The sequence below is a fragment of the Typopeltis vanoorti genome, chromosome 3 (assembly GCF_054136105.1).
Source record: "Typopeltis vanoorti isolate ZY-2024b chromosome 3, IOZ_Tvanoo_1.0, whole genome shotgun sequence".
Taxonomy (NCBI): domain Eukaryota; kingdom Metazoa; phylum Arthropoda; class Arachnida; order Uropygi; family Thelyphonidae; genus Typopeltis; species Typopeltis vanoorti.
In genome coordinates this window covers 97,397,050-97,413,325 of record NC_143551.1, presented here as the reverse complement: position 1 = coordinate 97,413,325, position 16,276 = coordinate 97,397,050, and the positions used below count along the sequence as shown (strand labels likewise).

Here is a 16,276-nt window from a genome sequence, read left to right as displayed (position 1 = left end):
AGGTAGAGGGAGTTGTCTGTTGTGGATCTTAGGTAGAGATCCATAACAGTCAACTTCCTGGATGGAGATAACACCTGACAGGGCAGAACATGAGGTGGGTTGCTTAAAACTGTTATTTTATGTAATTTTTGTTTTATTAGTATGCTATAAAATTTAGAATTTACTTAGAAAAATGCCTTGAATCTACCAAAGTAATCCCGAAAACAGGATTTCTTTGGAAGATATAATAATTCTTTGTTTGAATATATCTTTATCCTCTCTCATTTATTTTTTTATCTGCAAATACTGTATTAAAGGAAATTAATGGTATAAAGTTACAGTTACACTTTTTATATGAGTTTTTTTATATATATACTCAGATAATAATGAGTATTTCTTACACTTTATATTATTATGTAAGTATCTCCACAGAGAAAATTAGATAATAATATCTAAGTATTTCCATGGGATCCAACAATTTATCACATAATATTGACATCAAAACATTCATGGCAGAAAAAAAACGAGTTTCCAAGGAGAAAACGAACCTATCACCTCCATCCACAACTAGCTGGCTTATCTTTACTTACTAGACCTAATAAAGTTTTGATTATACAACATTTGAATCTTAGTTTGAATAGCTAAAATTACTACTACTATGAATATTTTCTTGTGCAAATTTCGATATACATACCATAACAAGCAGCATTATCCTTACATCCCATTGCTATTTCAAATTGTATAAAACTTTCTTCTCCTACTACCACATCTGTTGTTACTGCATAACGTGTACTCTCACTACCTGTAATAATAAAAATAACTTTTAAAAATAAATTTTAAAATAATAAATAACACAAATAATCCTACTGCTTACATAGCATAATCACTATTAATGATGATGCTCTTTGTTGGAAATATCATCATCATCATCAAATTCCTGCCATGTACCCTGAAGGGGTGTACAGGATATGATATTACTACATGAAAAATTTACATCATTACTAACTTCCTATCTACAATTTTCCTCCAAATCAGTCTGTTACTTGTCAAGACTCCAACATTATCAGATCTTATATTTCTATCTTCTAAGGCACTTTGTACTATCAATCCACCTATATCTTGGTCTTCCTCTGGGTCGTTTTCCTGCCAACCTGGCAGAGAACACTTGTTTTGCTAATCTTTCCTCACCCATTCTGTTTATGTGACCATACCACCTGAGATTAGCTCTGCTAACGCATTCCTGGATGCTGACAATGTCAAGTTCTTTCCTAATATCCTTGTTTTTAATATGATATTGAAGGAATCGACAGCCCAAATTACCACTTAGCCAAAAAATTAGCGGCCACACTAATGGAATTGGTAGATCGTTCCCCTTCCTACATAAAAAATACACATTTCATAAGAAAAATTAAAAACATTACACTCAACAATCAAGATTTATTAGTCAGCTTTGACATAACTGCCCTTTTCACAAATGTCCTGATCAATGATACTATTGTGCTCCTACAGAACATATTTCCAGACGACATCACAGCCCTCTTTGCCCATGCACTCCGTTCTGGATATTTCTTGGGCAAAACAAATTTTACCTTCAAAAAGAAGGTACAGCCATGGGCTCACCACTTTCCCCCCAACAGCTAACTTTTTATGGAAGACTGAGCAATGAGCTCTAGAGTTAGTGTGCCTAAAGCCCAAATTTTGGCTCAGATACAGTGATGATATTTTCGCCATTTGGCCATACGGCCGTGAAGCACTAAATACATTCCTTAGCCACTTAAACAAACAACACAAACATATCCAATTCACCATTGAAATAGAAAAACACAACTCTCTTCCTTTCCTAGACACACACTTGTCACACATCTTCCCTCAGGCAGTCTCTCCTTCTCAGTCTACTGCACACACACTAAATGTCATAAGCATCCTTAAACACAGAACTCAAATTATTTGTTCAAATGAACAATGAACAAGCTCTAAACCAGGAATACAAGATCGTCAACCATACATTTATAAAAAATGGATACAGTAAAAAAACTATTCACAAGATCCTCGAAAGAGACACCACTAAATAAAAAAGGTTTCAAGAATGCCATTGCCATTCCTTTTGTTAGAGACATTTCAGAAAAAATAGACAGAACACTACCCAAATACAACATCAAAACCACCTTTAAACCACTGACAAAATTAAGACACCTATTCAGTTCTTCCAAAGATCCTCTTCCACACCTAGCCTACCCAAGGGGTTTACAAAATATCATGCATGTAACTTACCCTACATAGGGGAAACAGGGCGAACCATCCCAATTAGGAAGGACGACAAACGACACATTAAATACCTTCATTCTGGAAAAACCGGCCTTTCAGACCACGCACTCCAGACATACCACAGAATTGATTGGAAAGGTACCAAGTCTCTACACCACACCAAAACCTGGTTCGAGAGGACATTTAAAGAAGCATGTGAAATGCTCAAACACAATCCTAATCTTAACAAAAATGATGGTTTAACCATTCCAAGAATGTGGAGGACCCATTTACAACCATTATAGCAACCAGAACAAGCCAAAGAAAAATCTCAATACAAGAATACTTAGTGAAGGTTTTTTTTTTTTTAAAACATTCAATAGCAACCTGAACGGTACAAGTCCAGAAGAAAATCTTAGTATAGCAACCTGAACTGTACAAGTCCCGAAGAAAAGCTTAGTACGGGAGGACTTTAGCAGAGTTTATTGTTTTTTTTTACCACTAGAGGTCAGGCGGCTAAGTAAAAGATCAATTAATAGTGTAGATTCAATTTATCTTTGTGGAGTGCAAGAGCATGTAGCTTGTCTTCATATACACATGTATTTTTCTGATGATGACCTCAATACAGAGGTCAAAACATCAAGTGTTATTTAAAATAAGGGGATATTAAATCCCACATTGTTTTAATACCGAATAAGAAACTCAAAGATTGGTATTTTAAAGAATGTTTACATCGCTGAAATGAAGCCTACTGGCTCTTGATATTTAAGTAACTTAATGGATGCACCTTTTTGACAACTCGTATAGCAGAGTATATAAGTTCTTTTCGCTATACCCTTTGGTATTAATTTGGTCTAGCTACTCACTGATGAAGCCTCAACAAAAGCTGAAACCGGTCTGGGTAGTGACCTCCCACCATAATGTAATAACAGCATACATTTCCTAGGAAATGTGTTTTTACATTATGGAAAATACCAAGAATAGCGATCAGAACTTTACCCACCTTTGCTGCGAGTTGCCTGTATTTGTACTATGTACTGGGACTACTTGCATTAGCTCACGCTAGTAATTGCCGATACTTTTACAGTTTATTATACTATATTTGGCATGAAACTCTCTGATACCAATCTTTGAGTTTCTTATTTGGTATTAAAACAATGTGGGATTTAATATCCCCTTATTTTAAATAATGTTTATATCGCCAAAATGAAGCCTATTGACTCTTTATATTTAACTAATCAACTAATATATTTTACTTATTATTTTATTAATAATAAGTAAAATAATCATTTCAACACATGTTGAAAAAAGTGTTGAAATAATCATTTCAACACTTTTGTGTCCCTAAATTCGTAAATACGAATAATTGAATTCAGATATCTAACCCTTTAGCCTGTCCATAGTACTAAATACACAACATTTCCACAAATTATAAATTAAAGATGCCAAGAAATTATGTTCTTGGTTTAATCCTTTATCCAAGTGTAAGCAAAGTTTGTGCCTAAAGTATTTTCAGGATAGGGTAACTCGTACATAGAACCTAATGACTTCACATCACTTGTCTTAGTATCCCATAATGCAAAGCACATATCCTTGCAAACATGTATAATGCTATGCATTATGGGAAGGGTCACTAACCAGACCAGTTTCGACCTTTATTGAGGTTTCATCAGTAAAAAATAAATAAATTCTGTGTGATGATACAGTGTTCCCCCTTTATACAGGAGTTCACGGTACCATCTAGTCCCCCCAAATTTTATCCAGGCACTGGAACCGGCATAGGCTGACAAATCAGACCTATTGCTGGGTCAGTATTCCTGAATGTAATCCGTGTGTGTGTGTGTCCTCGGACTGGTTTGCCTGCTTGCGGGATATAAAACACCAGATAAACTGGAAGAAAAAACCCTGCTGTCCATGCCCATGACCGGCTAACTTAGCTATGGCTGAGGAAGATCCTTGAGCTCCTCACGTTGTTGACGGGAATCGAACCTAGGATACTCCTTCCCCAGGCATATGGTTGCGAAGCGCAAAGCCACTAAGCTAACCGCGTGGATATTTCATCAGTGGGAGCCAGACATTACGAGATACTAAGGCAAGTGATGTGAAGTCATTAGCCTCTATAAAAGAGTTGCCCTGTCCTGAAAATACTTCAGGTGCTTACACTTGGATAAAGGATTAAACCAAGAATATAATTTCTTGGCATCTTTAATTTATAGTATAACCATATGAAAATACTTCCAACAACTATCTCTAATCCAGAGTATTTTAACAATAAAGTGTGACACCTTTGGTTACTTGTATGTGGAAATATGACTTCTGTATTACTCGAACCTTGGGATCACCACTGAGTCTGGCTCCCCCCTGATCATGCCTCAATAAAGGTCAAAACCAGTCTGGGTAGTGACCCTTCCCATAATGCATAGCACTATAAATGTCTGTAAGGATACGTGCTTTGTATTATGGAATACTATGGCAAGTAATGCAAAGTTATTAGCTTCTATATGAGTTGCCCCAGTCCTAAAAATACTTCAGGCACAAACTTCATTTGCTGACATTTGGATAAAGGATTAAACCAAGAATATAATTTCTTGGCATCTTTAATTTATAGTATAACCAAGTGAAAAAACTTCCAACAAGTTTCACAAATTGCCATGGAGAGGATTCCTAGAAAACAAAAAAGTATGCATCAGCCAGACTATGCTGAACACTGATTCTCCAGTGCATATTAACTAGACTGAGGTCTCCAGCTTCTATTTCATGGGAGAGTATTGCATGGCACATTGGTTCATATTGTGAACTCCATATGTATGTCCCAAAGAGCCTATGAATTTTATCTGCCCATTGTGTTATGGAATGTTATGTATTTTGTTCCACAATTGAGAGGCTAAGTACATATTGCAAATCCTAGCTTTGCTTCTCAAAGAAAGGTGCCTATTTTGCATATTATTAATTGTTTTTTAATATGGCTTCATACAACTCTTTCCACTGATCTACATGTGTCTGGGCCTCCAATTTTTATTCCTAATACTGGCAAGTAGTTTTTTCTCAACATTCCTGCCGGTATTTTAGGTTCCTTTTTCCAGTCGCCAAACACCAAAACTTCACCACATTCATCCTCAGAGCTGAGGCCTTTGCAAAGGATTCCAATATTCTTAATGTTTCCTCCATGGATTTTCGTTTTTTAGAGCAAGTGTTATGTCATCGACATAGCTAGCAATTTTGCTTTGCTTTCTCGATAAATATTTGTTCTTTGAATTTGTTTATTTATTTGTGTTTATTGCGCTAATTAGCGGTTCAAGTGCTAATACAAAGAGGGCCATAGAGAGCACCTTGTCATATGGAACAATTGATTTGGACAGGTGTGGAGAGTTTTTTATTTATGATTATATGACTTTCCACATTTTCATAAAATATTTTTAACCAGTTCTTGAAGTTTGCTCCAAATACTGGTTCTCATCTGATCACCAAAGTTAAGCAGCAGTGGGCCTCGTGCTTAGAAGGGTGACCACCTGGGAACAAAGGGTGGCATCTGGCTTTTTTTTATACATGCCTCTTTAGCGCAATTGGAAGAGTGACAGTACATTGCACTCTTGGTAAAGGTCTAAGTTCGATTCTCATCATGATGAATCTTTATATGGTTTTTTTCAATTGAAAGTGAGTTAGCCAATCTCATATGAAGGTAGCAGGGTTTTTCCTCCTGGAAACTTGGGTTTTTCATCCCACACATAGACAAACTGATCTTGAGAACACATGCAATTTATAGACAAAAAAATACTAGTGGTGTTGGGCAGTAGATGCTGTTGGTGTAGTAATGATGGTAGTAGCAGTTTGCTGTTGGTGGATTAAGTAGTGAAGATGGAGAGCTGTAGAGTAGGTGCCCTCCCTTGATGAGTTTTTGGACTCTTTGGAGGTAGCACGCAATAATAATAATAATAACAATAATAAGTTCACATAAATCTAATTAATATCATGATAGAACTGTTAATTTTATCTCCTCAGTCTGTCTACTGAGTGTATTCAATGGCTAACCAATTTTGTGAGAAGAAAATCTGAGTATTTGAGAAGAAAAAAACTGTCTAGTTATTGGAAGTAATTTCATAAAAACATAATGCTATGATAGAAGAAGTAATCTTATCTGTATATTTGCTACATCTTTAAGTTTCATAATGAGCGCTCTGGCTAGTTTGCATAATTTGCAGACCGTCACCTCCATTATGAAGTTGGACAACTCACTTTCAGTTAACAAAGATCTTACAATGATTTTGTACATCCTTGGTAAATTTGAACCAAGCTCTTTTCAGCCCAATGGCACTGTTGCTATCAAATGTGTTCCGGAGGCTTTGTTTCATTTATTGATATGCATTTAACTCTCACCATAGCAAAATCATAGAGCCCATAGGAAGAGTTTGTTGTAGTAAATACCTAGTCTAGCCATAAATACTGTTGCAATTTGAATGGTGCATAAACTTTTAATCTATCAGTAAATCCTTTATAGCTTTCAGTATATACAATCCACGTGTATAATGTGCATATACCAGCATTCAATGTTCATAATGTTCCCCCTTTTGCTTTCACGCATTCCCAAAGTCTGTAAGGCCACATATCGATGGTGGCACACAGCATCCAATGGAAACACCATTGGATGCTGTGTCTGCCACTGCTTGCTACAAATTCACCTTCAGTCTGGCCATGCTGGAGTGTTGTTTCTTGCTGGCTACTCTCTCAAGCTCTGACCACAATTTGAAGTCCAACAGATTCAAAACAGGACTTCCAGACAGCCAATCAGATGATGATATGTGGTCAGGCACATCTGCCTCCAACTACTGTTGTGTGGTCCATGCTTTGTGTGCAGGAACTGAGTCTTGTTGGAAGGTCCACTGCCTACGATGAAACAAGGTGTTGTTTAGAGGCCATACAGGTTTCACCAGTCTCTTGAAACACGTTGGTGGAGGTTTTGACCCAATCTTGCAGAAATGCAACTTGGATACCCTGGTACATTACCTTCCACCAAACCTTCATTGATGAGGGGTGATGATCTCTGAATGCTGGGTACTATGTGACCATCTGGGACACACATGTGACCACCCGATCATTTTGGCAGTTAAATGACTCCTCAATGGTGAAAATCTTCTCATGTCTCTGTCTGTTGCTTATGTACTGCCAGAGAAGTGCTCTTGATTTTATCACCCTCTGCCACATAAGTTGTGATGTTAGGAAGTGTACAGTAGAATGATTATATGCTCCCCCCCCCCCAGGCCATCAGTTATTACATGTGACATCATGCTCTGCAAAACGGTCATTTCTTGCTACATTGCTTTCTGCATTCTCACAGGATTATGGCAGAGACTTGCCTTCACAAGCTGTTGCGTCCTAACACAGCATGGCTGAACTGTTCTTTGGCGATCAGTTACATCTACTGTATTGTTATAATGGTTAATAGTCTGATACACAAACATCTTACTGATCCTGAATGTTTTTAACTTCTTCTTCTTCTGCAGCTTCTCCCACTTAAGTGGGGTCACTGTTTGTAATGAGTCTCCTCCACACCTTCCTGTCTTGGGCTGTCACCACATCCAAGTTCTTCATCTTCAAGTCCTCTTCTACCAGCTCCCTCCATCTCTTCTTTGGCCACCCACGCTTCCGCCTTCCTTGCACATCCATCTGCATGATCCTTCTTCCCACATATTCGTCCTCCCTCCTCATCACATGACCAAACCATCTCAACCTGTTTTTAACATGTTGAAAATAACAGGTGACCGCATTCTAACTTTGTGAAGTGCTATTACAGCTACGCAGTTCTCATTATCTCCCCACTTCATGTGAACCCATACAGCTAGACAACTCTATCTCTACTGATAAACATATGAATGTTGGCTGCACACAGCACACCACTAATGGAACTGGGTTCATGCAATTCTGTGTGTGTGTGGGGAGGGGGGTGCGCAGAAGGTTTTTCTTTTTTTTTTAATACAAAGAAATGATTTCAGTTTTCTTTGGAGTGTCATGTTATAAACCAAAGAAAGAAATCTGCCATGATAATGGTATGGATATTTCATCATTATTATTACATGGGGGAGAGCCAAATGATAGTGGCTTAGTGGACAGAAACTTGGATATAACCAAACAAATTAGCAATATCCTTATTATTTTTTTTATAATGCTATATAAGTTTACACCTATATCCCAGTCACTGATGCATGCATTGCCTCTCACTTGTAAGCAGTCTCTCAAATCAAAAGATCAACACTGACTGACTATGAGAGGTGTGACATTTTCTAGGTCTCTTTTTTCCCAAGCTAAACTAAGTTAACTGATCTTAGATGGATATGACAGATTTTTTTTCTCCAGAAACTTTGATATGATAGAATTTTTCCTTCAGAAACTTTAGTTTTTAAATATAGAAGAACGATGGTTGGAGCAAATGCAATCAATTTAGAAATAATACCCAGAAACCACAAGCTGAAGGTTTCTCACTAATATCATACATAGCCATGATATGCTTAAACATTCTTCGACATCTCTATATGGGATAATAATAATAATATGTGTAGAGGCCTTTAGGCTTGTAATGCAGAGATAAAAGATATGTTTTATTTTCACTTATTAAAACACATATCTAATCCAAAAGCTAAATAATAGTTATGAATTTACAGTGATTAAATATACCATATTATATAGATACCTTTGAAATGTAGAAAGTTACCACGACTGCCACACACAGTTTCTATTGTAGCTCCTGGATTCAGTACCCAGTTGGCTTCGTGTGTGACACTAAAGTCATCATTTAATGTAATAAGTCCATTGATATCACCACCGATGTAGATCTGAAAACACAGTTGTTTCTTGGTACTATATGAACAATACATATATATGTAATCAAATGAAATGCATATTAAAATTAAGGAAGGTGCTGCTACAACCAACATCATCTTGCATAATGCAATAAAATGTATATATTTCATAAAGAGTGAAAGAATTCAGGAAGATTTTAATTTTATTTTAAAAATGCAGTAAACAGTGCATTTTTTTAATATAAGAGTAAGCTTTAATGAATGAACAAAGTTTATAGTTTAAAATACCATTTTTTTTATAACTAAAAGTTCATATCTTGACTGTTTTCCAATTTTGGTTTATTGAGATTTTAGGATTTTATATTAAGATACTGAAAAGAATATTATTAGAAAGTATTTTACTTGAAAAGAATGGAATACTGCAACTATGAGTGGGCCTCCCACAATGAGTCTGGTGACTCAATGGAGTTACCAAAATGATAATAATAATAATAATTATTATTATTAAAAGAACATGTAAGACCACAGTAATAACTTTTTAATTAATAAGGTACAGATATTTCATACTAAAACTAATAGTACATCTTCAGTGTCACACAAACAGTTATAGGAATGGCATACAAGTAACGAACATTTGGTGGATCACCTATTAAAATACAATTGATAGAAAATAATAATTAATTAATATTTAAGATAATTGTTTTTTTTTATTTATTATATAAAATAAAAGTTTCCCAGATATTCGAGACAGAGAGACAATCATTTCAATTTAAATTCGGTCGGTGTAAAATAGCTTCACAACTTTCTTTAAGAAGGCATTCATATTTGAACCTGCATCTATGGATGATAATAGCTTTAACACACTGGATATTATGAGTAGTGTTAATACTGTGTTGTGCTAGACCAGACTTCTGAGGTTTGTTGTATTCAATATAATATTGATGTTCGTTAATTCTTTTTTCCACAGAACGGCCAGTTTGTCCAAAATAAGAAACATCGCATTCACATGGTATTTGGTAAACGCCAGCCAAAAATAGAGATGACAGTTTATCTTTTGTAGAAGGCAATAAGGAAGAAATTTTGTTGATAGGAATACATGTGGGAATCAATTGGTACTTTTTTTTAAAATTCTACTTATAGGTTCCGAGATTCCTGGAATGTAGGGAATTGGAACTCTGTGGACTGTTGAAGAAACCTTAGATATTGGAACATAAGATTCAATTATCTGTTGGATTTGATTGGGGTTGTAATTATTCAATTCCATTAACTTTTTAATGATGGAAAGTTCTTGTTATAAGATTACTGGAGAAGAGCAAACTTTATGTGCTCTATTAATTAGAGATTTAAGAATGAAAATTTTTGAGATGTGTGGTGAGCAGACTTTTTATGAATGTATCTGCCAGTAAATATGGGCTTTCGAAAGATGCTTCATAAAGTACCAGAAGAAGTTCGAGTATGGAGGATGTCCAAAAAAAGTAAAGTACCAAAATAATCTTTTTCCATAGTGAATTGAATATGTGGGTGAAGGCTATTTTCACCCACATATTCAATTTGTGGGTGAAAATAGTATGTGACCAAATAGCAAAAACATCATCGACATAATGATACCAAAGAGATGGTTGAGGATGAATGGATGAAAACATTGTGTCTTCGAATTGTTTCAAAAAGTAGTTTCCCAAAGGTGGAGACAGAGGGCTACTCATGGTAGTATCTTCAACTTGTTTGTAGATCTTGTTTTTCCAGCTGAAATAACCTGAATGGATAACAAATTCGAAAATCTTTGCGATATCTGGAGGGTAATCTTCCTATAATAATTTGACTGTGTTGGCTAATGGAATATTGGTAAACAGAGAAACAATATCAAAACTGGCAACTCACAAATTAAACAATTAATTAAATTACTTGATGAGGTTATCAGTTGGGACCCAAATTACATGGATAAATTACGCACCTACTTTGGAAGAACTCCCCGTCTATACGGGCTCCCGAAAACTCATAAAGAAGGCTATCCAGTGCTACCTACCATGAATTGCATTGATTCTCCTACCTATCGAATTGCAAACGTCTTGTCAAAAGACTTTTGCAATTATTATCAATTATATATTATCAATAATGGCTTTCCAGCCCAATTAAATTGGGCTAGAGAGCCACATGTTTATATATATATATTGAAGAAAAAAATTAATATATATAAATTTCAACCAGCTGGTATGGGATAGTTTCCAATAAAAGCTGAAATTGCTTAAAGTCTTAAGTTATGCTAGATACTAAGTAGGCTGACTTTGTGTCATCCAAATTCTTGGAATTTTTATGCCTGGTGGGTAATCAGAATTACTCAGGCTTCTGATATGAAAGAAAATTTAAAGAAGCCTGTAAAATTCTGATTAACCACTCTAATCTCAACAATAATGGAGGGATAAAAATTCCAAAAGAATTTGGATGGCACATATTCAGCCTATTTAGTATCTAGTATACTTTAGGCAATCTAGTATACTTTAAGCAATTTCAGTTTTTATTGGAAACCATCCCATACCAATTGGTTGAAATTTATATGTATAAATTTTTTTTTTAATATATATATAAACATGTGGTTCTCCAGTCCAATTTAATTTTGTAACTTAATAGATAATAATAATAATAGGACTCTAGCTTTGATGTAGTAAAGGTTTTTTTTTTTTTTTTTCAGCAGAGGTCAGGCCAATAATTGTTGTAACGGTTGGTCAGTAATTTTAGCAAATCATGTAGATTGTAGTGTAGCTTGTTTCTGTGTATATATTGTGTATGCTCCAGATGATGACCTTGATATGAAGGTCAAAACATCAAGTGTGTATTTTAGTTTATATTAAACTAAAGTTTTACTCTAACACGGTAGTTGTCTCCATAATTTTCCAAAATGTAGTGTGATAGGAAAGGTAGTCAGTGTGCTGCCCAGGTATCACAGTGAATGAGATGAGGCAGAGAGAAAGAATTATGAATGACATGTTAGTTGAAATGTGTGAAGATAAAAGAGTGCAGTTTGTTAATGTGTGGAATGAGTTCGAAGGAAGAATTGAACTGTATAACAGTGATGGACTGCATCTGAATGGTTTTGGTGCGAGTCATTTTGAGAGAGACCGCTACTGGATGATGATGATGATGATGATTTATGGTTTTAATGATGCAAGGACAGCAAAGTGATACTGTGCTATATCAGAGCTTATAGCAGTGCAAAAGGTAAGACAATCACAAACATCCATGCCAGCAACAGGATTTGAACCCACAACCTGTTGATTGGAAAGCAGGTATGTAAACCATTCGGTCAACCCAGCTGGCACTGCTACTGCAAGGGAGAGTAATTAGTGCAGAGAATGAATCTGAGCAAGTAAGAAGCGATATGAAAGAGCAGTAGAATACAGAAGGAGAGATTGAAGTGGTGCTTATGAATAAAGAAGTGGATAGCATGAGTGTAGAGAATGAGGGAACAAGTGTACAAGACAAACAGGGAAACTGAGAGACTTGGGGTGGACAGGGGAACACAATGGGAGAGAGCGAGAGAGAGAGGCTGATGCTCCAAGAGGATGTGAATGCATGTGTAGACAAAAAAGAGAAGGGGATAATCTGGAATGTAGGAAAAAACAGTTGGATTTGAAGAAGGTTCTGGGATGAGTAAGGAGAAAAAGAAATGGCTTGAGGAAAGCATGGAAAGTCACATCTAATAAGTAGTATCAGTGAAATTTTTTATAGATCCAGGAATGAGTCGTTATGTTTGTATACAAATAATAGAAGTACCAGAAAGAAGGGAAAGAAATGATATGGTTACATTGATTGAGTTCATTTACCCAAAAATTGTTGAATAAGTGAGACATGGTTAGATGAGGATGACATTCTCATAGGAATAGAAAGGATAAAAAGGGACATGAGGTGCTACTGATGACAGAAAAAGAGTTGTCTATACAAGGTAGAGATGCAAGGGGGGAAATAGTGGTAGTGGTTTTGAGTCAGTACGGTGTGAGATAGAGGTGAATAGAATGAAATACTTCATTGGATGTTATAATAGACCTGGTAATGTGGAGGGTGGTCACCAGGAAATGTAAAAGCAAATTAGCCAAGCAAATGGGAAAAGGGTGATTTTAATTACAGCAGTATAGACTGGGATGATGAGACAGAAATTGGAAGTAAAGAAAATGATGGAGACAACTACCGTGTTTGAATAAAAACTTTAGTTTAATATAACTAAAATCTACATTTGACGTTTCGACCTTTATGTCAAGGTCATCTTCTGGAGCACACACACTGAAAGCAAGCTACACTATACCATACACAGAAAACAAGCTACACTAAAGTATACAGCAAAACTATATACACACACTGTGTGTATAGTGTGTATGCTCCAGAAGATGACCTTGACATAAAGGTTTAAATGTCGAATGTAGATTTTAGTTATATTAAACTAAAGTTTTTATTCAAACACAGTAGTTGTCTCCATAATTTTCAAAAATGTATTCGGATCACCGTGTAAGCTTAAAAGAAAGGATAAAGAAAACGAGTTTGAGTTTTTGAAGGATGACTATCAAAGACTTAAGGATTAAGGGTCTTGGATTTGAGTTTTTGAGGGATGACTATCAAAGGCAGGATTAAGGGTCTTAGATTTGATCATCCCATCAAGGATGTTATTATAAATGAGGTGTCAAATCTCCCTCCAGAGTAACCATGAAGTGATTACCTGGGTGTTTGCCAACCATGTAAGGTCTTCTGTGAGGAAATGGCATTTGTGGAACTACAATGCTAGTAATTATGAGAAGCTCAGGAGACAGCTTGCAGCTATAGCATGAAATCATTGGGTGATATTCAAGAACTATCTAGTAGAAGCAACGTATAAATATATTCCAAAGGACATAAGGCTAAATAAGGTAGGTGTGAAATTGATGAATGAAGCGATTAAGCGTGCAATACAGAAAAAAAAAGAAGATATTATGGAGGTAACATAAGAGGATTGGCAATAATCAATTCAATGAGGAATGCAAAATACAGGCAAGCAGGGTAATTCAGTTGGTAAGGGTAGCCAAAGTTTAATATGAACAGCAGTTAGCTAATGAAGCCAAAGAAAATCCTAGGGAATTCTTTTGATATGTAGCCAGCAAAAAAAAGAATGATTATGGTATGAAGGCATTGATTGGAGAAAATGGTATGAGGACAACTGCTGCAGAGGATACAGTGAAGATATTTAATGAGCAATATATAAAGGTCTTTCATCCCTGTGAATGTGACATCATGATGAGTTTGAGAACAGTGGATGAGGAGGAAGAGACTGACTGTGTGTGAGGAAGAAGTATATGGGGAATTAAGCAAACTTGATATTAATATTAATAAGGCTGTGGGACTTGATGATATATCACCAAATATTTTGAAGTAATGTACTAGGGAGTTGACATCTACCTTGACATATTTATTTAATATGAGTTTTACATTCGGTCAAGTGCCAAAGGAGTGGAAAAAAGGCAAGATTGTACTCCATAAAGGAGATTGGCTGAGTCAAAAGGCTGTGGTTTCGAATCCCACCTTGGGCATGGATGTTGGTGATTTTCTATGAAAATACTAGTGGTGGTGTTCAGCAGTAGATGGTGTTGGTGTAGATAATGAAAGTAGAGATGGAGAATTGTGGAGTATGTGCCCTCCCTCGATGAGTCTTTGGACTCCCTGGAGGTGCTATGTAATAATAATAATAATCAAATTACAGGCCAATCTGTGTGTTAGTTGTGGTAAAAGTGTTGGAGAGGCTGATGAGAATCAGGATCCAGAATTGTGTTGACAACAATGATATTTTCTTTGATGGACAGCACAGATTTGCTAAAAGGAGGTCATGTTTTAGTAATGTACTTACTTGCTTACAATAATGTGACAACAACATTGGATGTGGGAGATGAACATACAGTAGTTTACTTAGCCTTTGTAAAGGGTTTTGAAAGATTACTGCATGACAAGATGATAATTAAACTAGAACAGATGGGATTGAATATTAGACTAGTGCATTGGATTGGAATTTAACTGTCTGATAGGTATCAACAAGTTGTGTATGGGGGAGCAATTTTCCTAAGAAGAGGAAAGTTACTAGTGGTATGCCTCAGGGGTCTGTTTTAGGGCCATTGCTGTTTAACCTGTATGGAAGTTATATGGGTAAGATTTGAATGGGGATATACTGTTGTTTGCAGACAATGCAAAGTTGGGACAAACTATGAGGTGTAGAGCAGATGTTGTGGATTTACAAGAAGACCTGAATAGACTGAGTGAATGGGCATGAGTGGGAATGACAGTTCAATGCTGCAAAATGCAAAGTTTTAAAATTTGGAAAACAAAGATGGGATGTAGAATTTACTCTTGGTGGAGATATATGATTGGAAGTGGTGAAAAAAAGAGGTCTTGGGGTGATGGTGGATCTAAAATTTAGAGGACATATTGACAAAATTTTGAGGATAACACAACAAATTCTAGAAATGATGCAGAGGGCACTGCCTTGTAGAAGTTAGGAGGTTCTGGTTCCATTGTATAAGGCTCTAATTAGGCCACATATGGACTACTGTGCACAGATTTGGACACCTGGTTTTCAAAAGGATGAAGAGATGTTGGATAGGATCCAGAGATCTCTGGAATGTTGGATATGAAGATAGGTTGAGAAGATGCAATTTACAGAGTCTGGTGAATAATAGGAAAAGGGTGATATGATAGATAAATACAAGTTGGCATGGGGTTGTTATAGGATTAATGCTGAATCATAAAATGGTGGGAGATTGGGGGGGGGAGGAGGGAGAACAAGAGGTTATTCCTGGAAGCTGTATAAGGAGCATGTGAGCAACAGGATTTCTGCATGGAGAATTGTGAATGATTTGGCTGAGAATGTGTTGTCTGCAGAGAATTTGAATATGTTTAAGGCACTGTATGATGAGCTGCATGTATGATGTAAGGGACCTCCTAGATGAGTCTGCAACTCCATGGGGTCTTAGGATAATAATAATAATAATAATAATGCAGATATCTCATTCAGAATCCAACATATCATCATCAGGTCACAAGCCATTCAAAAGGTGAACCAAAATACAATGGATCGTTATTCTTTTCCAGTGATATGAGTCACATGGTGGGGAGACACCTTATGATAGACAGTATTAAATTAAAAGGTGGATCTCACTGAACTCAATGTTTGAAAAATCTTTTGATCAAGTAACTTTTCCTGAGACAAAAAAAAGTATGACTTCAAGACTGGAAATGTGTATAAATCTCTTCATGCC

General features: G+C 36.1%; 1 protein-coding gene across 1 annotated transcript in view; it reads right to left on the bottom strand.

The window, feature by feature from the left end:
- The window catches only part of LOC150108407 (reelin-like), a 920,570-nt gene that overhangs the window by 239,735 nt on the left and 664,559 nt on the right, over positions 1 to 16,276 (bottom strand). Inside the window, exons 43-44 of the mRNA XM_090390755.1 lie at positions 8,906 to 9,047; positions 674 to 781 (exon numbers count right to left, since the gene is read on the bottom strand). Of these exons, the coding sequence (XP_090246881.1) occupies positions 674 to 781; positions 8,906 to 9,047 (250 nt within the window). The remainder of the gene's footprint in view (positions 1 to 673; positions 782 to 8,905; positions 9,048 to 16,276) is intronic.